Source organism: Littorina saxatilis, linkage group LG16 (assembly GCF_037325665.1).
Source record: "Littorina saxatilis isolate snail1 linkage group LG16, US_GU_Lsax_2.0, whole genome shotgun sequence".
NCBI lineage: Eukaryota > Metazoa > Mollusca > Gastropoda > Littorinimorpha > Littorinidae > Littorina > Littorina saxatilis.
Genome location: NC_090260.1, coordinates 491660 through 517015, shown reverse-complemented (window position 1 = coordinate 517015; position 25356 = coordinate 491660). Strand labels below are relative to the sequence as shown.

Here is a 25356-nt window from a genome sequence, read left to right as displayed (position 1 = left end):
ATATTCCAGCAGGACAACGCTCGCCCGCACACAGCACGACTCACCACCCAGTTCCTCACCGACCACCATGTCCAGGTGCTTCCCTGGCCATCCATGTCGCTAGACATGAACCCGATAGAACACCTCTGGGATGAATTGGACAGACGTGTGCGCAGGCGAGAAGAAGCGCCGGCAAATCACCGCGATCTATTGCAGGCACTTCAGGAGTAGTGGGACACCATCCCACAGCAAGATATCCGGCATCTGATCCAGTCCATGCCCAGAAGGTGCCGGGCAGTTGTTGCTGCTCAAGGCAGTAACTATACTTATGTAAATCTGACGTTACAAAAGTCTTCTCCCTTTCTCCTGTGTGAATATGTGCACAACCACGTGTTTGTGTGTGTGTGCGCGCGCGAGCGTGTGTGTGAGTGTGTGAGTGTGTGTGTGGGGGGGGGGGGGTGAGCACAAAGTATTCCTACGTGTATGATTGCAAATGCACAGTTAACAAGTTTGAAAATATCTCATGTCATCTCCAACAAACGGCTTAATTCACACACACGCACGCACAAAACATAATAAATCTTATATGTAGGACTACCTTGTAAAAACACACGCAACACGTATACTATAGAATACCATAATATACTATAGTACACTGTAGTATACTATGTGGTACTTTTTCACTTGGGTGGTGTACATGTTATTCACACCATATTATGTTACTGCATGGTGTACATGTCATTCACAACACATTATGTTACTGCATGGTGTACATGTTATTCACAACACATTATGTCACTGCATGGCGTACATGTCATTCACAACACGTTCTGTCACTGGTGTAAAAGTCTTTTGTAATTGTTGCAGATGATGGACAGCGTAAGGTTCATGATGATACTGCTGACCGTCATGATGAGTTACGCGGTAACTTCAGAGTCTGTTCTCTATCCCGACATGAAGTTCTCTTGGTCAGCCCTGTACCACCTGCCCAACAAGGCTTTCTGGCAAACCTTCGGGGAGCTAGGGCTGGAGGAGATTCAAGGAGGTGAGTATATTGGGCAGGTTTCATATTGTAAGGGAGTGTAGATTCAGTTTATTGTGTTGTTACCGTGTGCGGCTTCTTAGATTTATGCCCTCCTTAAGTTGTTCTGAGTATATTGAAATTGCGGTTCTTGCTAATGTTTATTCTCATAGAGTTACTTGCCTTGATTGCGACGGCGTATACGCACGGTCCAGTGTGCATTCGACAGGGGGTGCCCAATACGCACAGCTACAACTAAGATACTTCTTGATTTCAGTAAATAGTTTCATTACTTATCCACTAGTTTGTTTTTAAATGATTTTATAGAGATCGCCAGATTGTATTGTGTGAATAACATAATTCGGTCAAGTGTGCGAACGGCGCCGTGCTCATAGTAGCTCTCAGTTCATTCCTTCTTTTCGGTATGGAAACAGACGTGTTTCTGGCGAAAGAATCGGCGGTTTCAACTCACCATATCTTCATATTCATTCGGACTAGAACAACGAAATGTGACTTTGCAAAGCGGCCTTTGGCAGGTATGACAGTTTTAATCACCCAGGTAAATAGATATAAAACGCACGTGAACGAGTTTTTAAATGGCGTTTTTGAAGTCTGCAAAGGTTGTGCTTTCACATCATTGCGGGGCACCCCTCAGTCTATACCCAGGCGAAAGAGTACCAAAGTTTATTATAGTAAAAGTACTATAGTATACCACAGTATACCACAGTACCATAGTATACTATAGTACAGTGTGGTAAATATACATTATACTATAGTATACCACAGTACAGTGAAGTACTTTGGCCGCGGTACATTGTACTATGGTACTTTCACTATAGTATACTGCGCTAAAGCGTGGTATTTTTTCTGTACTATAGTACTTTTACTATAGTTTACTATAGTATACTGTAGTACTTTATGGTAAATGTACTACAGCATACACAAGATATCCCGGAGTTATACTCGGAGTTCTTCAAGGACAAGATTGACAAGCTTCGGGGAACACTCGATCAGCAGCCCTTCGTCCCGTCCCCACCCTCCCCCTCCTTCTCCGGCTCCCCCCTCACATGCTTTCAGCCTGTCACTCAAAACCACGTCAAGTGACTCATCACCAAGTCGGCCATCAAGACCTGCGAGCTAGACCCCCTGCCAGGCTTCCTCTTCACCAAGTGTCTGGACAAGCTCCTGCCGTCTATCACAGATATCATCAACATCTCCCTGGCCACAGGCGTCGTTCCCGACTGCTTCAAGTCTACCGTTGTCCGCCCACTCATCAAGAAGCCCGGCCTTGACGTCAACGAGTTGAAGAACTACCGTCCTGTGTCCAACCTGCCCTTCCTCTCCAAGCTTCTGGAGCGTATCATCCTGGAGCAGTTGAGCGCCCACCTGTCTCGGAACTCACTGATGCCAGTGTACCAGTCAGGGTACCGCCCTCACCACAACACCGAGACGGCGCTCCTGCGAATCACCACGGACCTCCTGAACGCAACAGATAGCAGTCTCGTCTCTGCCCTTGTGCTGCTGGACCTTTCCGCGGCCTTCGACACGATCGACCACCAGCTACTCGTCGATTGCCTCAGTTCCACGTTCGGCATTCACGACACCGCCCTCTCTTGGTTCCGGAACTACCTCCAAAACCGCTCTCAGACTGTCACCACTGATTCATTCTCTTCTCAGCTTGTCCCTGTCCGCTTCGGCGTCCCACAAGGGTCTGTCCTCGGCCCTGTCCTTTTCATTTTGTACACCCAGCCCCTCCCCCTGGTCATCGAACGCCACTGCTTGAACTACAACTCCTTTGCCAATGACACGCAGCTCCAGAACAGCGCCAAGCCGGAGGACGTTGACCATCTCCTGGGATCCATCTCCAGTTGTTTCACTGACATCAAGAACTGGATGACTGAGAACAAGTTGAAGCTGAACAGTGAGAAGACGGAGGCCCTTCTCGTTGGAACACGACAGAAGATTGCTTCCCTCACTGTGACCGACCTCCAGCTGGATGACGCGACTGTTCCATTCTCCCCTGCTGTCAAGAGCCTTGGCGTCTTTCTCGACTCCACTCTCTCCATGCAGACACACATCTCCTTCATCATCAAGACCTGCTTTTTCCACATTCGACGCATCGCCTCCATCCGTCGCTACCTCACCCACGACGCCTGTGTCAAGCTGGTTGTCTCCCTCATCTTCAGTCGTCTGGACTACTGCAACTCCCTTCTGGCTGGCCTCCCCGCCTCATCCATCCATGGCCTACAACGAGTCCAGAACGCTGCTGCCAGGCTGACGTTGAGGAAGACGAAGCAAGACCACATCACCCCTCTACTTCGCTCCTTGCACTGGCTCCCTGTCAACACCCGAATCTCCTACAAACTGTCCACTCTGGTCTACAAGTGTCTCAACGACTCTGCTCCCGAGTACCTTCAATCCTCCTTGGACCTGTACACCCAGCCCTCCGACCGTCCCCTTCGTTCTGCTGCTGACCCACTCCGCCTTCACATCCCTCGCTCGAAACTCGCATCTGCTGGTCAGCGTGCATTTCCCTCCGCGGGCCCCTCCGTCTGGAACTCCCTGCCGCTTGAGCTTCGCCAGAGCCCCTCTCTTGACGCGTTCAAGAGTAGGTTGAAGACTCAGTTCTTCCCGTAGCTGGCTGCGACTTTCATGTTCGACGTGATGTGTTGTGCCCCAAAAGACATTATCCCAGCGAAGCTGGAGGTATCCCGCGAACGCTATTCACGACTTTCCGACCTTGACATTGTAGTGGGGGTCAAGTGGGCGTCGGCATCATTGTCCAATCAGAAATAGGGATGCGCTTCCGCTTCCTGTCCCGCCCAGTCTGCGCAAAAGAAATGGCGCAAAACTGTTTGCGCGGAAAAAGGTGATGAAAAAAAGAACACAACCTGGTTTGATAACCAAATGATTGCGACCTTGCATTCTAGCATCATTTAATGTGGAACAACGACACATCTGATAAACAAATAGCCAGTTTGTTACCAACATGAGAAACTAGGGTTTAGAATCGAAGAGGTAAACCCGGGCGCTGTTTGTACACAAGTTCAAGTTTATTAGTCCATAACCCATGGGGGCATTTTGAACAATAAATACAATAAATACAATCATGATAGGCTAATATAATAAATAAATAAAATAAAAAAATAAAAAATAAAAAAATTATGAAAAACTGTTACAAATTCTATTAGTAAAGTCCAAAATATTCTTTAGCAATTTCTTTTTCTTAGTAGCAAACAACTTTTTAAATTTAAGTGCATTAGGTTTTTTCCAATAGTAAGGTGGTAACAACTCAGCTCTTTCTTCTTTGAAAAAATCACAGACAAATAAATAATGGAATTCATCACCTATGTCATGCGATACACATTTGGTGCAAGTTCTTTCTGACCTCGGGATGTTAAGATAACGTTCTTTCTGTACAGGCAAATTGTTGTTTAATGTTCTAAACTTCATCATTGAAACACATTGCTGATATGGCAGGGTTGTGACGTAGTCTTCACATGCAAAAATATCTTTGAACATTCGATAATTCCAAAACATATTTTTTGTTCCAATTTCTGTAAACCATTTATGGATATACTGGTCATATAAGCTTCTTTTTACTTTCTTTTTAAACCATGTGCTTGAGTATTGAATATTTTCTTGAGAAGTCCAAAGGCCAGAGAGACCAATTTCATTTAAGATTTTTTCAATGAAACATAAGTACTTGGATTCAATCATCTTGTTGATATACAATGTATAAGTAAAGCAATACACAATACTTGAAAAGTTATTTTCATGAATAGGACTAATCAGTTTATACCAATAGCAAAGCATTCTACATTTCATATTAACATCTAGTGGATATCTTCCAAGTTCACCAAATATCATAGCATTTGGAGTTGATTTTTTTAGTTTGAAAACATATTTATAAAAACGCAATTGAAGTTTAGTAGAAAGTTCACAGGAACCAAAACCCCATACTTCACATCCATACAATAAAATTGGAGCAATCATTTTATCGAACAGGTCAACGTGTATGTCCACAGGTAGTGACAATTGTCTACAAGTGCGCAAAAGAACAAACATTGCCCTTGAGGCACGATCATATAGATTCTTCTGTGCGACTGAAAATGTATTATTATAATTAATCTTAAGGTCCAAGTACATTACATCAAACACTACTTCGATTAAATTGCCATTGTACGTAAACAGTGGTTTATTTCTAATTTTACCTCTGGAAAAAACTATAACTTTCGTTTTGTTTACATTAATATTTAGACGCCATTTTAAACAGTATTCGTGCATTTTGTTTAAACATTCTTGCAGGTTTTTTTCAGACTCTGAGCAGATCACAGTATCATCCGGTCACAGTAATAAAAACATTTGAAACAAAGCATTTACATCCGTATCATCCATTCCAGCCACAATGGCCTCTCTTGACATAGATTGTAAACCATTACTGTTTTCCAACAGAAAAGGCTTTAGATCATTTAAAAATTGAGCAAAAAACAACGGTGACAAGTTTTCCCCTTGTCTAACTCCACACAAACTGGGAAAATATCCAGAACACTCACTATTAACTTTAACACAAGACTTGGCATTTTCATGCAAATTTCTTACAGTTTTTAAAAACTTCCCATTAACATCAGAACTAACTAATTTCTCCCATAAAATGCACGGCGAACTTTATCAAACGCTTTTTCCTAGTCTACAAATGCATAAAACAGTCGCTTCTTTTTGTTGAGAAAAAAATGTAATATACAATGCAAAGTAAAAACATGGTCTAGTGTTGAAAAACCTGTGCGGAAACCTGTTTGTTCTTGACCTAATTTGTTATTACTCTCCAAAAAGTTTGATAACCTATCATTTAAAATTGCACTGAAAAGTTTTCCGAAGCAGCTGAGTATAGTAATTCCTCTATAATTTGTGGGGTCAGCTTGAGAGCCTTTATTTTTGTACAATGGAATAATTTCACCTACGGCCCATTGTGTTGGAACCTTTCCTGACTGCAAAACAACATTAAACAACAATACATAAATATCAATCATTCGATCATGTGACGCTTTTAAATACTCATTAATTATTTTATCCTGACCGCATGCCTTATTGTTTTTTAGCTTGTCTATACATTTGATAACTTCCTCCTTTGTAAAAGGCGCATTAAGAAATTCATTACTTGCTTCATTTAAATGTTCATTACTATCATCCATTTCATTTTCATCACACTCTTGTAGTTTAGTGAAATGTTCGAAAAACTCAGAACAAGTTGGATAGTTAGTTTTGGAATTATTCTTTTTATTTTTATTTAGAAGATTCCAGTATGCTTTCGGGTCAGTACTTCTTAACTTTCTCAAAGTTTTAACGAACTCATTATGATACGACTTGCATTCCTTTTTTATTGTCTTTTTGTATTCTTTAAAAGCACTCTTTTTTTCATCTTCATTGAACACATTTTTAAACCGTCTTGCTTTGTTTTTCGCATGTAAAAATATATTTCTTTTCTCTTTGCAAATTGCACTAAACCATGGTTGTTGTAGTTTAAATTTCTTTGAACGTGGCTTTTTCATAAATTGTTGTTCTTTAATTACACCGATTTTCTCAGCAGAACAATTTAAAATATTACAAATCTTATTAGTAACACTATCAACGTCATCTGTTGTCGTACTTTCACTTGTAGCTAGCATATTTTGTTATTTAGTTTCAACAGTATAAATATCATCCTCATTCAGATTAACTACAAAAGCTAACTTGGTTCCATTGTTATTGTCCCATTTTGGTTTTGTGTACTTGTTATCCTTTTCTCTACCTTTAGACAGCAAATCTTCATTTTTGTTTTTTTTCACAACTTCTGCTAGGCAATAATTAGCGCGTACTTCATTATGTTTTAATAAATGCAAAACAACAGGACAGTGTACATCAGAATACATTTCACAAAATTCCATCACAGAAAAATAATTAACTTTCCAGAACAAATAATCTTTTGACAGGATGCAATAATCAACAACGCTCTTATCCTTACATGTGCATTTACACACCCCTGTATCATCGCCAACTCTACCATTAGCAATAACTAAGCCAGTCATTTTACACAAATCAATCAATTTAAAACCAAGGTTATTAGTATTATTATCCTGTGAGGCCCGCTCACCTATTAGAGTACCAACCTCATCAGAGTCAAACAAGTCATTATCAACAAAACCTTCTGAATGCTGATCATCTTCATGCAACATTTCACTCAGATGACCAGTGCGGGAATTTAAGTCTCCTAACAGACAAACATAATCATTATCTAACCCAAACTGCATATACACCTCTTCTAATTCAGCATAAACATCTTTGTTATGGTAAGGTGACCCTTCAGGGGGAATATATAAAGCACAGAAAAGGGTGTCACGTCCAAGTATTTTCTTATCTAACTTAAAAAATAACGCATTCTCACACATTTCTACATCCAAAAATCTATACCATATTTTCATCTCTTCTTTTATCTTATGTGACAGCTTTTTTTCTTCAAAAATAGTTATATTATTAGCAAACACTTCCCGTAATAAAACTAATACACCACCTGATTTTCTGCGAAATGTTCCTCTATTCTTATAGAATGCTATATAACCTGGAATGTTAATCTCATCAATATCATCAAGTTTGCTCTCGCTAAAACAAATAATGTCATATTTGGCAATAAATTTCACAAATTCAGGAAATTTTAGCTTTGAAGTGATTCCACAGACATTAAGCGCTAAGCAGGAGAGTATATCAGGATTATCCTCAATACTATATTCAGTACCAAAGGAATCTCCAATCTCACTATCAACATTGTATACATCTATTTTAACAGTAGATTTGTTACGTACATTCTCAACATCTAACGAGTCAAAATGAACATCAACATCTGACATTACAACAACATTATCCATTTCATGCGCATTGCCAACATCCAGAGAGTCATGCAGAATATCAACATCAGAAACATTTGCATACACATCAACAACATCAACATCATCAGTATCACCACAGTCTTTCACCACTCTGTCTTCACCTCCCTCTTCACCACCATCATCACCCCGGACATTCACTATATCTTCATCACCACAGTCATTCACACTGTCTTCACCCCTCTCATCACCACCATCACCACCACAGTCATTCACTCTGTCTTCACCCCTCTCATCACCACCATCACCACCACAGTCATTCACTCTATCTTCACCTCTCTCATCACCACTATCACCACCACAGTCATTCACTCTGTCTGCACCCCTCTCATCACCACCATCACCACCACAGTCATTCACTCTATTTACACCTCTCAACACCACCACAGTCATCCACTCTGTTTTCACCCCTCTCATCACCACCATCACCACCACAGTCATTCACTCTATCTTCACCTCTCTCATCACCACTATCATTACCACAGTCATTCACTCTGTCTTCACCTCTCATCACCACCATCACCACCACAGTCATTCACTCTGTCTTCATCCCTCTCATCACCACCATCACCACCACAGTCATTCCCTCTATCTTCACCTCTCTCAACACCACCATCACCACCACAGTCATTCACTCTATCTTCACCTCTCTCATCATCACTATCATTACCACAGTCAGTCACTCTGTCTTCACCTCTCTCTTCACCACCATCACCATCACGGTCCTTCACCACTCTGTCTTCACCTCTCTCATCACCACTATCATTACCACAGTCATTCACTCTGTCTTCACCTCTCTCATCACCCCTATCATCACCACATTCATTCCCTCTATCTTCACCTCTCTCATCACCCCTATCATCACCACATTCATTCCCTCTATCTTCACCACTCTCAGCACCACCTCTGACTTCACCTCTCTTATCACCATCATCACCATCATAGTCCTTCACCACTCTGTCTTCACCTCCCTCTTCACCATCATCACAATCCTTCACCACTCTGTCTTCACCTCTCTCATCAACACCATCACCATCACAGTCCTTCACCACTCTGTCTTTACCTCCCTCTTCACCATCATCACAGTCCTTCGCCACTCTGTCTTCACCTCTCTCTTCACCACCAAAGTCTTTCCCTAAACCACCACCTCCTTTCTTCTCATAGTTCGCAGCACCACACACCTGACTCACATGAGGGGGAGACGCTGAATCAATGCCCCCAGGGCACCGCTAACTCTCGGCCATGGCAGACCCCAAACCCCCATCTGCAGGTTCCTCAGCAAGGTGCGACAGACCCAGGGCATGGTAGTCGACTTCGGTGACGCCCAGCTTGAATAGGTCATAAAACCAACGACAAACAATACAAAAAGCTCCAGCTCTGCTTCTTCACCAGTCACAGACGCATTGCGTTGTTCAGCTTTCCAGATATGTATTAACTCAGTCAAAACCCGCTTCACGAATATTTTATTTCAGGAAAAAGTCAATCGAATCTAAAAAAAAAAAAAAAGGTTATTGCGTTGTTCTGTCTTTGAGACTGTATCACGTAATATTAAGCTACTAGAAGAAACATGTCTGTGGCATAGTTTGACCCAACAGATAGAGAAGTCAACAGAAGTATTCTGCCGTCAGCAGCTTTATTGCTGTTTTGAATTTGATCTTGCATAATTTTATTACATAATTTTGCAACACACAAAGAAATCGTAATTGAATATTTTACGCAAAATTGAATAATTCGCAAACATGTTTGTATGAACAAATTTTATTTTAAGAAAATATGAGTGTGAGGATGGACGTATTTTGAGTGAAGTAGCAGAAATTCTTTTTAAGTTATTTAGCTACATGCACACGTTTTGTTAACTACGTTCTTAGCAGGGAGATCCAGATTAATAATACTGCTGTGACAGGTTGTGGTTTCCATACACACTTTGAATACAGGAAAAAAAACAAAAAAACAAACAAGTTAAACAAAATGTGCACATAGGATTAAAATAAAGTGTACAGAATAAAAGCAACATATGTACACAAAAAAATCTCGTGGTTCTCTTGTCAAACCCACTGTAGTAAGCACAGAATAGGAGAGAAGATTTTGGAGAAGGTGGCTTAACCTACTGAAGTAAATGATGAAGAGCATTCTAAGCATCCAGTGCTAAAGCTCTCAAATCACAAGACAAACACACTTGTTGTGGCTGTCCGAACTGTTGATTAAAAAAAAATAACATACCCACAAATTGTAAACATGTTACAAAATTATATATATTGTATGGATCTGTCTTTGTAAAATATACTGTACAGAAAATTTTAAATAATCTGCACAAATCTCGTGGTTCTCTTGTCAAGTGGTAAGCACAGAAAAGAAAAAAAATACCTGTGTTCTGTCTTGTAAAATATACTTCACTGAATGTGTACAGTATTCTAAGAAAAGAAAAATTCTTCCTTTTTATCATATCAATTGCCTCCCTTGAATTTTATTTGTAAAATAATTCTGAGAAAAAAAAGCTTTCTACTTAAAAGCAGTGCAATCAAGAAAATGGGTACAACCTGTGTGTATACCTTTATTCCTTATTCTTTTTATTTAATTGAGGATGTCACTACGCAGTTTTACTGATTAAAAAAAAAATGCTTCAAATTATCTCCCTTGAACAAACACTTCTTTTTACAATTAAATTTTGTTTACACGAAGAGGTAGTTTTAAGGGTATATACAAGAAAACAATATTGCAACCTTAGATGTATTTATATTTGGACTAATTCCATTTAAAAAAAAATTCAAACTATAAGTGATAAATCAAAATAAAACAGATTTTGGGGCTGTGCACAAGCTAGTAGGATTAAACACGAAAGTCGTACCCAAGAATCGTCAAATACTTTTGCTAACAGCTATACTTAAACATAAGAAAATATGATCTGCATCTCTTGTTATGAAGATGATGGCACTGGTCCACCGAAGTGCATGCCATATATGCTTTACTGTGCGCTCTCCCTCTCAATGGTCTTTCTCTGGCTCACTCGATTCTGAGGAGATAAAAGAAAACACATTCAGTACAAGCTATAAAAAAATAACAACAGAACTAGTATTACTTAAAGTAGCTGCTGGTTTCTGAGTATTTGATTGAAGGCCCAATCCGACTTGTAAGAAGTTTGCCCGACTGTCGCAGATTTGGTCAGGTAATTGCATGGAGTAAAATCATGCCTCAATTTGGTAACATACAAACTGCAATATTCTAAGGCTGTGAGTGTGAGAATACATCGGCGCCACTTTTTAAAAACTTTCTTTTTGTGTGCGCGCATGTTTTAGTGCCAAAAATGAATAGGCCGAGTGCTCTCTCTGCAAAACTTGTGTGAATCTTCAGAGGTTTGGTTTGAAAGAAAAAACATACTTTTCCATTGTTGACGTTCTTGTTCCCTTCCCTGTGAAATTTACTGTCCGTAGGTTACCGGATTTTGTTAATGTCCGTGAAAACCTCAACTTTTCATTGCTGAGTGCCTAGTGATAGCTATCCCCCTCAACGACCTAGCACTGCTGAATCCTGATACTTCCCATTGTTTGATTCTGTAATGAAATTGTGTAGTTGGTAGTTATGTGAGCTTCTTCTTGGGGGTGGGGGGGGGGGGGTTATTAAACCATCAGATCACAAAGTAAGACTTCATTGCCATTTTCTATGTGAAAACATGTTGCTAACTAACATGAACCCAACCTTAAAACATGATGTAGGTGAGTAGCCCATCTAGAAAAAAGAACTTGTTCTAATTCGGAATCAGAACAGGTTCGTTTTTCTAGATGGGCTACTCACCTACATCACGTTTCATGGTTGGGTTCATGTTAGTTAGCAACATGTTTTCAAATTCTCATCAGGCAATCACGGCTGACACTAAACACAGAACAGGTGGGAAAGACATAATTCAATTTACTCACCTTCCTTGCATTGTGAGACTGGCCATATGAATCTGCTGAAGTAGTTCCTGCACATATTTAATCAAATATTCATCTTAATAAAAAACGCTGGCGCTGGACCCGAGTACTCTTCAGACTGGCTCGCTCCCCCAGTATGAAAGTTTTTGTCTTGTGCACGTGGATTAAAAAAAATATATATATTTATTTTACACAATTAAAAAAATTATTGGAGTAAAATAAAACATTAAAACGTTCATAATAAACAAAAGTAAACAAGAATTAAAAAAAATAGACCGCGCATGCCGGGAATCGAACCCGGATCACTTGGATTTAAAAAAAAAATATATATATATTATTTATTTATTTTACACAATTAAAAAAATTATTAGAGTGAAATAAAACATTAAAACGTTCATAATTAACAATAGTAAACAAGAATTTTTTTTAAAAAAATAGACCGCCCATGCCGGGAATCGAACCCGGATCCCTTTGGCCATAGACGAATCGCTTTCCACCAGGATCACTTGGATTAAAAAAAAAAAATTAAAAAAAAAAAAAAATTATTTATCTTACACAATTGAAAAAACTATTACAGTAAAATAAACCATTAAAACGTTCATAATAAACAATAGTTAACAAGAATTAAAAAAAATAGACCGCCCATGCCGGGAATCGAACCCAATCTCTTTGGCCATAGTCGGAAACGCTTTCCTCCAAGCCAACAAAACTGACAATCGCCAGTGAACTCAAATGCCTATAGTCCTCGCGCAGTGGTACACGCACGCAAAGCACGCAAAGCCTGGTGTGGTGTCGGTGGCTGGGCGGTTTATCAGCCGAACGGCTGTTCTATCCCACCGCGAATCGCGCCCGCCGTTAAGAGTGGCTTTGTGATTTATTTCGCATTTAGGTCCCAGGTAACATTATGAAGTTTTAATACGATCAATCGGACCTATTATCAAGTTAGTGTATCAACTTTTGAACGAACTGCGCCCAGTAGTTTCTCAGCAATAAGCTGTTAAGTCGAGACGAACAGACACACAATTAAAGTCTGCAGGACCCTAGTACTGCGTACTCGGGGATAACGTGTTAATATCGCTTGTTCTAGCAAATCAGACTTGACAGTTTTCTGAAGGCTTGCACAATTTAAGAGCTTGCCTGTCCCCAATCATTACAATAAGAAACAACATCTAGTATGCAAGTATTTTCAGGGTATGCAGGTTTTAATATAATGTCGGTTCTTCTGGGGGCATGGAGAAACACCTTACACAAAGTAGAACATACACAACAAATTTCAAACAATTGAAGTCACACCATAGTTTTACTCACAAACAAACAACAGCAATACAATAAACAGTCTGCAAACGCCTACATGTTGTCTACACTAGGTATAAAGAAACAAAGAAGCACATGAAGACAGGCTTTGTCAAGCAGACCATTATAGCGAATGAGCAACAGCTGATGATCCAGACCACCAAATTGACATGATTTCCCCTTATTCAGTTTGTGATTGTAGTCATATTGACGATGCATGACTTCAATTTTTCTAAGTAAGTCTCTTGGTGCGTTTACGGATACATTCATTGTCACAATTACGACATGCTAATGTCTCTAAGTAAGTCTCTTGGTGCGTTTACGGATACATTCATTGTCACAATTACGACATGCTAATGTCTAACCTGGGTAAACTTCAATTCATGACTTTTTTTAACTGGCATACCAGAATTATTTTCCTGTTAGACTGTCTTCTTCTTTTTCTTCTTCTGCGTTCGATATTCATGGCTGTCATGAAGTCTGCATAAACCAATTAAATAAATAATTAAGGAAAAAAACACCCTTACATCATAATAAATCAGAACCATCAAAACCACCCGCCACCCATCCAATAAAACCTGCATACAAAAACACTTCAAAATAAAAAAAATGAAAAAAATTTAATCCCACTTCAAAAATATAAAAGTTGTTATGCTTTATTTTCATTATCTCTTTACACACACAAAAATTGCTGTGCAAATCTTTTTAAAAACATCAATGCCCGAGACACCAGTAACCTGTTTATGTTGTTGACCTTGTAGCTTTTCAGTTTAAGGGGCTGTTCAAAAAACCGTTTCCCTGGAATCTGCACTATGATAACCATGAATAATATCATAGGGAAAATATTACATCACCAAGACCTAAAAAATAACACCAACCGACACTCCTCACCCTTACTTCACCCACTACGCCAACCCAAAGACTGGAAAATAATAATCAAATACAGAATGAACAAAAATGCTTGATTTCATTATTTTCTTCAATGATACGTTGAAAATCTTCATTCTTCATAATAATGTTATTGGCATAATGTGTAATTGCCACAATTTACAGAGTTTTATGAAAAAATGATGCGATAAAAATCAAAGTGAAAACATTTGTTTATATACTGATACCTTATTTACCTTGTGGCTTGTGTGCCCCAGGTTTAGGAGCTGCTCAAACGTCCATTGCTCCTCAGTCTGTAAGAAATTAAGCGATGGCCTGAAGGAGAATGGAAAAAAAATCCTTTGTCAGCACCCTGTGTATGTGTGTGGGTGGGTGTTTTAGATAAATAGGCAGGGTGGGGGGTGTGTGGATGTGTGCAATAGGTACCACGCCTAATGCAGTCTGCAAAACAAGTGCAACACTTCTACAGAAAAAAACGACAAAGTAGTTTGGCATTGGAAGGTTAACAATGTCACAGGTGGAGGTATCACAGTCAAAAAGGAAAGAGACCCGTTAGACGTGTGTAGGCAGGGTTGAAATCCCATCAGAGGCGATCACACGCTTGATGTAGAAAAACGAGAGTGACTTTCTGGTTTGAGAATAAGTGAACATAGACTTTCCGTCTGTCTTGAAACCAGTGTTTGTACCGCCACCACTTTCTTGCGTTAGAAGCACCTGTTGGTAAGACTCTTTTGTCAGTTTGTTTTGGTTTTTGTTTAAGCCTTTTGAACTAAATTTACTCCCACTGTCTCCCTCACAAAAGTAGGTTTTAGAACACAAACCAATGAACGCATTTCTTTGGTATTCGGTTTTAAAGAGACCGGGTGTTCGTTTGTCGTACTGGACACGCGCTGTACAAGCCTGACAGAGAGTCGCGTCCCATGGGGCGTTAGCTAAACGGGTGTTTTGGAATGTTGCCTCGTGTTGGTCACAGGCTGGTGCAGGGAACCATTGGTTATACACTTGGTAAAACTGCTCTCGCAGTTCAGGACGAACCACCTCTTCTAGTGATGAAGCGCTAAGCGCCATGTATAGAGAATCTGCATCCATTTCTAGAACCTGGTAGTCGGCTCTTGACACAAACTTATCCCCGAGTACGCAGTAGGAGGGTCCAACAGACTTTAATTGTGTGTCTGTGTGTGTGTCTCGACTTAACAGCTTATTGCTGGGAAACTACTGAGCGCAGTTCTTTCAAAAGTTGATACACTAACTTGATAATAGGTCCGATTGATCGTATTAAAACTTCATAATGTTACCTGGGACCTAAATGCCCCAAAAAACACAAAAGCCACTCTTAACGGCGGGCGCGATTCGCGGTGGAATAGAACAGCCGTTCGGCTGATAAACCGCCCAGCCAGCGACACCACACCAGGCTTTTTGCGTGCTTTGCGTGCGTGTACCACTGCGCGAGGAGTATAGGCATTTGAGTTCACTGGCGATTGTCAGATTTGTTGGCTTGGAGGAAAACGTCTCCGACTATGGCCAAAGAGATCCGGGTTCGATTCCCAGCATGGGCGGTCTATTTTTTTTTTAAATTCTTGTTTACTATTGTTTATTATGAACGTTTTAATGTTTTATTTTACTGTAATAGGTTTTTTTTAATTGTGTAAAATAAATAAATAATATATATATTTTTTTAATCCAAGTGATCCGGGTTCAATTCCCGGCATGGGCGGTCTATTTTTTTTTTTTTTTTTTAATTCTTGTTTTACTCTAATAATTTTTTTAATTGTGTGAAATCAATTAAAAAAAAAATTTTTAATCCACGTGCACAAGACAAAAACTTTCATACTGGGGGAGCGTACTCGGGTCCAGCGCCAGCGTTTTTTATCTAGAAAATCAAAATGAAACTCCAACATGCGTAGTTTAGCGTACTGGTAAACAAAGTAACCAATCTGGGAGGGAAGTGACCAGTTGATGTTTTTTGTTTTAGCCATTTCCACTTCAGCGACAGCCTCTGTTACTTCTGTTAGTTTTTGAAAACGACCATTGTTGATCAGTTTTGAGGCGTCGTCAGACAAAACGTAATGAATATCACGATGGTTGGCCGCGTTAGTTAAGGTTTTCCCATAGGCTGAGTTACCGAGCAGTTTGAAAGTTTCAGCTAAGATAGTTTTTGATGGGTCTTGGTCGCCCGCTCGTCTTGCGTTTGAAACGCTGTCACCAAACTGACGGAAACAGGTTTTGGGTTGATATTCTACAATGAGCGTGATGTTTTCAACAACCAACCCGTGCTGCACGTACCAACACAAGAGGGGTGTGGCTAGTAGAATTTGTTCACTGTGGTAACTCCCTACAAGTGTGCGGCGTGGTTGGGTTAAGAGCTTATGATTTTCAGCGTAGTCTTTCATGAAATCTCCGATCTGTTCTCGGCTGACAACTCATTTTTGAAAATAGGCTGCATTTCACTGAAATGTTCTTTTAAATGATCTGGTACATAAATATCACATTGCACCAAGCCGAACAAAGTTTTGTTTTGCACCGCGTCTAAGATCGGTGATGGTAGAAGGATGCCGGAAGGGTTTGAGTGTCAGAAAACGACCTTGAAGGAAAGCTTGAATGTAGGTGTTTTGGTTTTTGTCTGCGTACCATTCACACTCCCATTTTTCAACGACAGTCACACCCACATCTTCACGCAAGTATTTGGTAATGTTGGCTGTGTGCTCCCTGAGTTCATCTAGCGTCTTTCCGGAGCCAGGGTTAGACGTTTTACCGGCGGTCACAGAACAGTCATGACCGTGAAACAAACACCCGTGAAACTGATAACAAATTTGATTTGTTGCATCCCAACCATCAATTCTAATCTTTTTTCGTCCAAGGGCCTTCTCTTTCGCGTTAAACTTATGTTGAAGATGGATTCGTTTTGATTCCATGACCCACTCCAGCCATTCTCAAGCTAAAGATCGGTCCAGTAGTTTACTCTCAATCGCTCTACACACACACACGCACACACACACGCACACACAAAACCAACGGACACAAGAAGGGTGAGGTGCAACGGTTTATTCAGTGACCACATGGCAGGCTCTCTGTACGGAAGTATCAGTGCGCATCACTGATCCAAACATTGAACAACGATAGTACATAGGTACCGTAGATACAATGAACTGGTCAAAGGAAGACAACAGTATGCTAGTCAATATAACATACACCACGACCCTCGTCTTGATTCCCCCTCTATGTTAAAACATTTAGTCAAAACTTGACTAAATGTTAAAAGCAACAATAGTTTCGTATGCTTTCTTCAATAAGTTCGAAAAACCCCACATTGACTTGATTTGATTTCTCTCTCTTTCGAACTCTCTCTCTCTCTCTCTCTCTCTCTCTCTCTCTCTCTCTCTCTCTCTCTCTCTCTCTCTCTCTCTCTCTCTCTCTCTCTCTTTCGCTCTCTATCCTTCTTTCTCTCTCACTCTCTTTATTTCTCACTCTCTCTTTTGCCCTCTCTCTCTCTCTCTTTTCTCTTTCTCTCTCTCTCTCTATTTCTCTCTCTCTCTCTCTTTCTCTCTCTCTCTCTGCCTCTTTGTGCTTCTCTCCCTCTTTCTCCTCCTCTCTCTTTTCTCTCTCTCTTTCTCTCTCTCTCTCTCTCTCTCTCTCTCTCTCTCTCTCTCTCTCTCTCTCTCTCTCTCTCTCGCTCTCTCTCTCTCTCTTCAGCCAGTCATAACTTTAGACGCCCGAAAAATGTTCTACAACGCCCACATCAAACCTCACATTGATTATGCCTCTGTCATCTGGGACGGCTGTAGTGATGCATTATTCAAAACTATAAATTCTCGTCATCGTAGGTCAGCTAAACTCATTCTGCCTGACCCATCACTAACTACTGACGCAAAACTGACAGCCCTCAATATACCTCAACTTAAACAACAGCTTTTATTTAATAAATCAGTTTTCATGCACAAGATCCTACATGACCAAGCACCCGAATATCTAACTCACTTGTTTCAATCAACACCTTCTCGGTATTCCACTTTCAAGCATAATCTGGCCTGCCCGAAGCCACGCATTGACATATTTAAAACTAGTCTTTCATACTCGGGAGCTTATGTCTGGAACTCCCTACCTACATGCTTAAAATCGACCAGTAACCTTAAAACATTCAAAACACATCTGCAAAAATACATTCAAACATCACTTTAATGTAATGTGCCTGGTTGCTCAAACGTATGTGTGCCTTTTATCCTTCTGAAAATGTGCATGTGTGTCTTGCGTCAACTTGGTGTGATAAGAATACATTCTCGTGTATTACTCCTTCTAGTATCTAAGATAGTATTACTGCATTTTATATTGGCTTGGTGATTCCTTTATAAATCTTAGGTCACTTTTTTTTTTTTTTTTTTTTTTTACTTTGCTACCTGATCCTTTATTTGGTTAGTGTGTCGTGTTATGTTGGCTTGCCTTATAAGTTAGTTGATCTTCTGTGTGTGTGTGCGTGTGCGTGAAAATATATATATGTGTGTGTGTGTGTGTTCTGATAATGTATGGTTGTATTGCCCGTATTGTGATATCTGTATATCACATGTCGGTAAAAAATGATATTATTCTTATATTACTATATATGTGTCTGCGTTTCATCATAAAAAGTTTGTTCCTATGTATTCCCATTTCGATTATAACCATTTTGCTTAGATCAGGACTAGCTGTAAGAAAGGTCCTACGGACCTAATCGGCTATCTTTCCTGTAATAAAGTTCAAAGTTCTCTCTCTCTGTGTCTCTCTCTCTCTCTCTCTCTCTCTCTCTCTCTCTCTCTCTCTCTCTCTCTCTCTCTCTCTCTCTCTCTCTCTCTCTCTCTCTCTCTCTCTCTTTCTCTCTCACTCTTTCTCTATCTCTGCCTGTCTGTGCCTCTATGCGGCTGCCAATCACTCCAACAAGATTTCCGCAACCTTCACACCCTGTCAACGAACACAAACTGAAACTCCATGAATTTGTAGATAAACTTTGCACGCTTCAATGGAAGCCAGCATACACCCTGTGTCTCTCAATATATAAAGCTGAAATAGGACATCTGTTCTGAAAACCTCATCCCCTTTCCTCCTTCCGACCCCTCAATCCTCTCTCCCACCGACACCCCCCCCCCCCCCCCCCCCCCGTCCCCTTCCACGCCCAACAACTAAAGGCTCAAGCACATACTGCCCTCCTACCTGAACTAAAGTTCCTCATTCTGAGCAAGTTATTTCTATATTTTTGTTTGGCTAAATTAAGATTCGATTCTTTTTTTTCTTTTTTTTCTCCATTGTATTACTTTTCAAGTTATGTGTTTACTTACTTATTCAGCCATAAATATAACAAATATTCCACATAAAATGTTTTAAAATATAAGCCTACAAAACCGCTCCAGTCGGCAGTCCAACCATATTCCGCGTACACAACCTTTACTTCCATCCCCATTTTGAAACATCGCAACAACAGACTTCCAGATATATAACACGATCATATGTGTTCTCTCCCAGCCAGCAAAATTATGCGCAGCGAATGCGTCTCGCAGTCGCCAAATACTGTGTTCCAACTGCGAAAGACGCACTCGATACGCGCGCGTTTTTGCAAATCGAAATCAGTGCGTGACGAATTCGTTTTCCCTCAGATAACGAAGACCATACGCACACTTATGACTAAGTATGCGCTCTCACGCAGATGTTACAATTGCTTTACGCACTCTCCACGCAGATGTCACAATTGTTTTACGCACTCCCAAAAAGTTGACACGACTATTTTACGCACTCTCACAACTACTTTACGCAATATCACGCAGTCGACACCTCTACTTTACGAAATCTCACGCAGGCCACAAAATTGCTTTACAAATTACACACTCTCACTTAAACAAACAAAATAATTTGCAGCCCACAACATTTTATTAATGAAAACAAAGGTCAAGTGTTCATTTGATCAAAAATAATATTAACCCTTACAAACTTTCCAATAATTGAGAAAAAAACATTGTATACAAATGAAGGACATTTGACCCTGACATATGGCTGTGAACCGTAGGCACATATTTAAGCATGAACAAGCAACTTGGTCAACCTGGAAAATACCCAATACATAAAATAAAGCTTCAGTTTTCAACATTATCAAATAGGCTTCAAGATGACCAAAAGAAAGGGTAACTAGAACAAAACTGATAAAAAGCAGTCCAGCACATGCAGTGCAGACTGAATTGCATCCGTAGAAGGCCAATGTGAAAAAAAAGCTTTTTTGTCATGTGTAATACATATTAGAAACATAACCCCTGCTGTACTTAAACAAAAATGTTTGATGTGAAACAGATAAACACTTAACAACATCAGTTTGGATTTTTGACCGGATGCTGATTTGGGGTTTTTTACCACTAATTTTTGTTGCAGCATAAGCTTTTTTTTTTTTAAACCATCAAATAGCAAAAAAAATGTACACATGAAAAAATCTAATATAAGTGCACTGATGAAAATCACTTGTCAAAGGCAAATTGTCCAATGTTGTGCAACACAGGCGTGTTTTACATGCACAGTAAATTCAGGCTCAGTAAACATTTACTACAACTGAACACAACCACAAGTGAATGAGAACTGCAAGTTGGTATCTCCCGTTATTGGCTCTGTCGACGCCCATTTTCAATCGCAAAAGTAGTGCCACCAAAGTGTAACTCCTCACCCCATGAGTTATCAAGGATTCGTGCTGTTGCTGGGTAGTTATGTGTTTCGTTGCTGGGTAGTTACCAAAAAATAAACACCCCTTGCAGTTTACAGATGTAAAGAAGGAGAGGGGGGTCGGGATAACATAAGTTACACGTTTTTTAGCAGTATACATTTTCTCTTCAGATGAGTGCGCGAAAGATGGCCTGTGCCCTTCACCCTATGGACAGTACTTGGTACCTGTAATGGTAGCTCTGTACGTCATCACCAGTCATGTCTTGTTGCTCAACCTGCTCATCGCTCAGTTCAAGTAAGTAATATTCATCTATACGACACTGCCAATCATTGTTTACTTATACAAGGTCGAACTAAGTGTTGGTGCTGCTCTCTCCACGTTATGATAAACCGTCCTGGTATTTACAAGGTTCGTGTAAACAGAGTCGTAAATCTATCTCGACAACAACCTTATTGACTTTACAGAGCTGTTCAATGAAACTGCATGTACAAACATTTACCTGCAGTCTTGTTGTTTCATTTTGTTCTTTCTTTGCAGGGTAAGGGGGTGGGGGTGGGGGGTAGCTGTTAGTATTTAGTCAATATATATACTTTATATATATATATATAAATCCGCCTATAGGGCGACCATTGTAAAAAGGGGTTTTATGGCTACCAGTGCTATATCCGTTGATTTTAAAGCAATATTAACTAAATGTAATTGCATTTGCTAAGTGACCTACACCCAACAGTCATGAATTGACTGTGAAAATCAGTCAAGATTAAGATATAGGTGTTTAACATCGTCGCCTTAATGATGATGATATGTTTACACTCAGTTAAAACAATATTTGTATAAGTATCGTGGTTGTCTAAAGACCCTTTTTTGCAAAGGACGGCCTAAGTCTCAAAATCGCTTATTCAATGTTGTGCTCAGACGGTAAATCCCAACTTCATGCGATTTACAAGCAAGATACGTTAGGCACTGTCTCTTCGATAGCGCATAGAGTCAATGTTGTCAGGCCAATGGAATTGGAGAAAAAACGCCAAAACTTAGGGCGACCGACTTCCGGTCGCCCTAAATCAAAAGTGTTGTAAAATGGGGGCTTTAGGGCGACATTTGGTCGACCTAAGTCGGTTTAGGATTAGGATATATATATGTATTTGGTTGATTGGTCGGTTACGTGTATAAATGTGTGTGCGTGTGTGTTTATCCAGGTGTGTGTTATGTTTGTGTGTGTGTGTGTTTGTGTATGTGCGTGTGTGTGTGTGTTTGTGTCTATATGTGTGTGTGTGTGTATGCGTGTGTGTGTGTGTGTGTGTGTGCGTGTGTGTGTGTGTGTGTATGTTTGTGTGTGTGAGTGTGTGTGTGTGTGTGTGTGTTTGTGTTTGAGTTTGTGTGTGTGTGTGTGTGTGTGTGTGTGTGTGTGTGCGTGTGTGTGTGTGTGTTTGGAGAAAAACACCCTTTGAGTATGTTTAATATATGTTTGAGTGTGTGTGTGTGTGTGTGTGTGTGTGTCCGCACGGGTACGCGAGTCTCCTCTTTTGTTCCCTTTCACGCACCCCCCCCCCCCCCCCACATTTTGTTTGGTCTACAGACCTCAAAACTGCTGCTTTTCATTCTCCTCGAGTAGCTTCCCTTGCTTCTCTGTCTTTGTCATTTGTCGGTTTGTGCAGTGCAGTTGTTTTGTCAGTTGTTCTCCTCTTTATTTGTTCTATCGTCTTTCTTCTTCTTTTTTGTGTGTGTACTTTTGTGTTTTTGTGCCTGAAGAAGACCCTTAGGTCGAAACGTCGCTGTTATTCGTTCCGTGTTCGTCATTTTAACGTGAGTACATTGCTTTTTGGTCTCTTTATTTTTTATGTTTAATATGTTTTTAAGAGGTTCATTGATCCTGCATCTGTGCATAAAATAGTCACGAGGGCGTGTTCAATGATCTTGCGCATTGTGCAGCGCGACGTTTACAGAAGTGAGGGACAAGGCAGAACACCACCAAGCCTGGCAGCGCTGTCAACTGGTTCAGGAATACAGCAGACGTTCCCCCCTGCCCCCTCCCTGCAACATCCTCCTTATCATACGGAGTTGTGCTGCTCTACCAACTGGTGCTCACAACAGAAGACCAGGAAGATTTCAATGTTTCTCTCCTCCTGGACCTGAAGACGTACCTCAAGAAGAAAGCATGGACCTGATTACTGAAAGAGGTAAATGACCCAGCAGCCATGCTACTTTTATTCAATGTGTGTATTTCCTGATAGTATGCATACAATATATCGTTGTGATAAGCAAGGCTGCTTACGCAGTATTTTCTTGAAATCAATCCACTATTATTACTATCTGTCTTTAATTTGTGCAAACCTTGTTGAAAGAGAGTAACGACGTTTTCTCTCTTAGTCATTAGCATAATTACTTATCACTGATCAAGCTAATTATGATGTGTGAACTCACAAGATTTGCCTGATTGATTTTTAAGTAGGATCACGTGAAAGTTTGACACCCACAAAAACCGAAATTCTCAACTAGGGCGGGGATATAGCTCAGTTTGTAGTGCACTGGATTTGTATTCAGTTGGCCGCTGTCAGCGTGAGTTCGTCCCCACGTTCGGCGGAAATTTATTTCTCAGAGTCAACTTTGTGTGCAGACTCTCTTCGGTGTCCGAACACCCCCCGTGTACACTACATTGGGGTGTGCACGTTAAAGATCCCACGATTGACAAAAGGGTCTTTCCTGGCAAAATTGCTTAGGCACAGTTAATAATTGTCTACCTATACCCGAGTGACTTGGAATAATAGGCCGTGAAAGGTAAATATGCGCCGAAATGGCTGCAGTCTACTGGCCGTATAAAATTCCATCTCACACGGCATCATTGCAGAGCGCCTAGAACTGTACCCAAGGAATATGCGCGATAAAAGCCTCATATTGATATTGATATTGAACTATGGTAACAAGTGTGTATGTGTGTGTGTTTGTTTCTGTGTGTGTTTATGTGTTTGGTTTTGTGTGTGTGTGTGTGCGCGCCTTCGTGAGCGAGGCTGGTACTACATATTGTTCATACGAAATGACAAACACAGGTTACAAGCGATAACGCGCAAAAGTACTGGTTTATTATTTTACATCTGACACTAGGGATCAGTAATGTATATATATATAGTTACAGTACCACGTATTGCGGTAAAAAACTTATGAACAGAAAGAAAAAGAGAAAAGAAAACAAATTATTAGACATGGCAAAAGTATCAAATGCATTAACAAGACACAAGAAGTAAAAACAAGAAAAATAAACAATCACAAGACAGGCGAAGACAAACAGACAAGAAAGTTACAAATACCAAACACTCGTTGGTTAGTCCTTCAACAACAATAAAGAGTTACGTTCTGTACGTTCAACAACAATAAAGAATTACGTTCCGTACGTTCAACAATACCATAAGCACTAAGAATACTCAAGAAACTTAGCATACATACGTTTAAAACCAAAATGGCTACTTTCAGAAAAATACAAAACGTTGACTCATCAGGCCAGGAATACAAAGCAAACTGTCATACCAAAAAAGTCTAACGACAACGTTCCTGCGTTAATCAAAGTCACAAACAAGATATTTACTCATCCACTTTCCCTCAATAACGTTACAAGAAATAAGCCCGTTTACGATTCACTGAGCTATCCTCACGCTGTCAAGACGTGCCTGGCCGTAGCTGCGCCCTTCCTCACGCTTACCAGTGACCGGTTACCTGTGTGTGAACTGTTTCTCGATGTACTCTGTGACTGGATAATATCGCTCAACATTCGACCATCGTCTGGATGATACTACATTGCTAAGTCTTTTTCATTATGCTTTTGTGAGCTTATTCTGTCTTTTTATAAGAGTTTGTGCTATATTCCGCCCTTTCTTAGTTTCTAGCCATTGTTCTTTTTTTCTTTCTCTCGTGTTTTTTTTCTCTTTCGCTGTTTATCTTTCCACCTGTAATAATCATGTCGGACAGTACGACTAACTCAACGCTGCCGGTGTTCATCAAAAACAATAACCTGCCCGCCTTTGAAACTAAGGAGTTTTCGACAGCTGAACTGTGTGCGGCTGCAGAAAGAGCCAGCGGTCATAACTCTATAGAGGGTGCCCAACGCATCGGTGGCCTATGGCGTGTGTACCCTGCTACCAAAGAAGGTAGACACACCTTACTTATCGGTGGTTTTGTTGTGCGGGGGGTACAAGTCTCTGTCACTGACAAAAATCCCTTCATTGTGCTAGCAGCGGATGGTAGGCAGGATGAGAGCCCTTCGACTAAAGTCACTGTGAGTAACATTCCACTTTCTTTTTCTGATCTGGAAATCTCCAAAGCTGTGCATTCTCTGGGAGTTGAACTTCGCTCCAAGATTATTCTAGAAAGGGATAGAGACAGCAACGGCAAACTCACCAGATGGAAAACAGGCAGGCGGTTTCTCTACATTACCACTCCCCCCGAACCCCTCCCCCGTACAGTTAGCATAGGCCCCTTTAAAGCTACCCTCTACCATAGAGAACAGGCAAAGAGAGTCCGGCAACTGCACGCAGAATGTGGGCGCTGCTTTGAACAGTCTCACTCCACAGCACAGTGCCCCAACCCCGTTAAATGCAAGCAGTGTCTAAAAGACAACCACAAAGCAGGTGACCCTGACTGTGACATGACCCCTGTCAACAACATGCCCCCTCCCCATCCTCCTCCCCCTCCCCCGTC

General features: G+C 40.6%; 1 protein-coding gene across 1 annotated transcript in view; it reads left to right on the top strand.

The window, feature by feature from the left end:
• The window catches only part of LOC138951424 (transient receptor potential cation channel subfamily M member 5-like), a 56361-nt gene extending 35393 nt beyond the window's left edge, over window positions 1-20968 (top strand). Inside the window, exons 2-3 of the mRNA XM_070323030.1 lie at window positions 847-1024; window positions 20841-20968. Of these exons, the coding sequence (XP_070179131.1) occupies window positions 847-1024; window positions 20841-20968 (306 nt within the window). The remainder of the gene's footprint in view (window positions 1-846; window positions 1025-20840) is intronic.
• Window positions 20969-25356: the final 4388 nt, after the last annotated feature.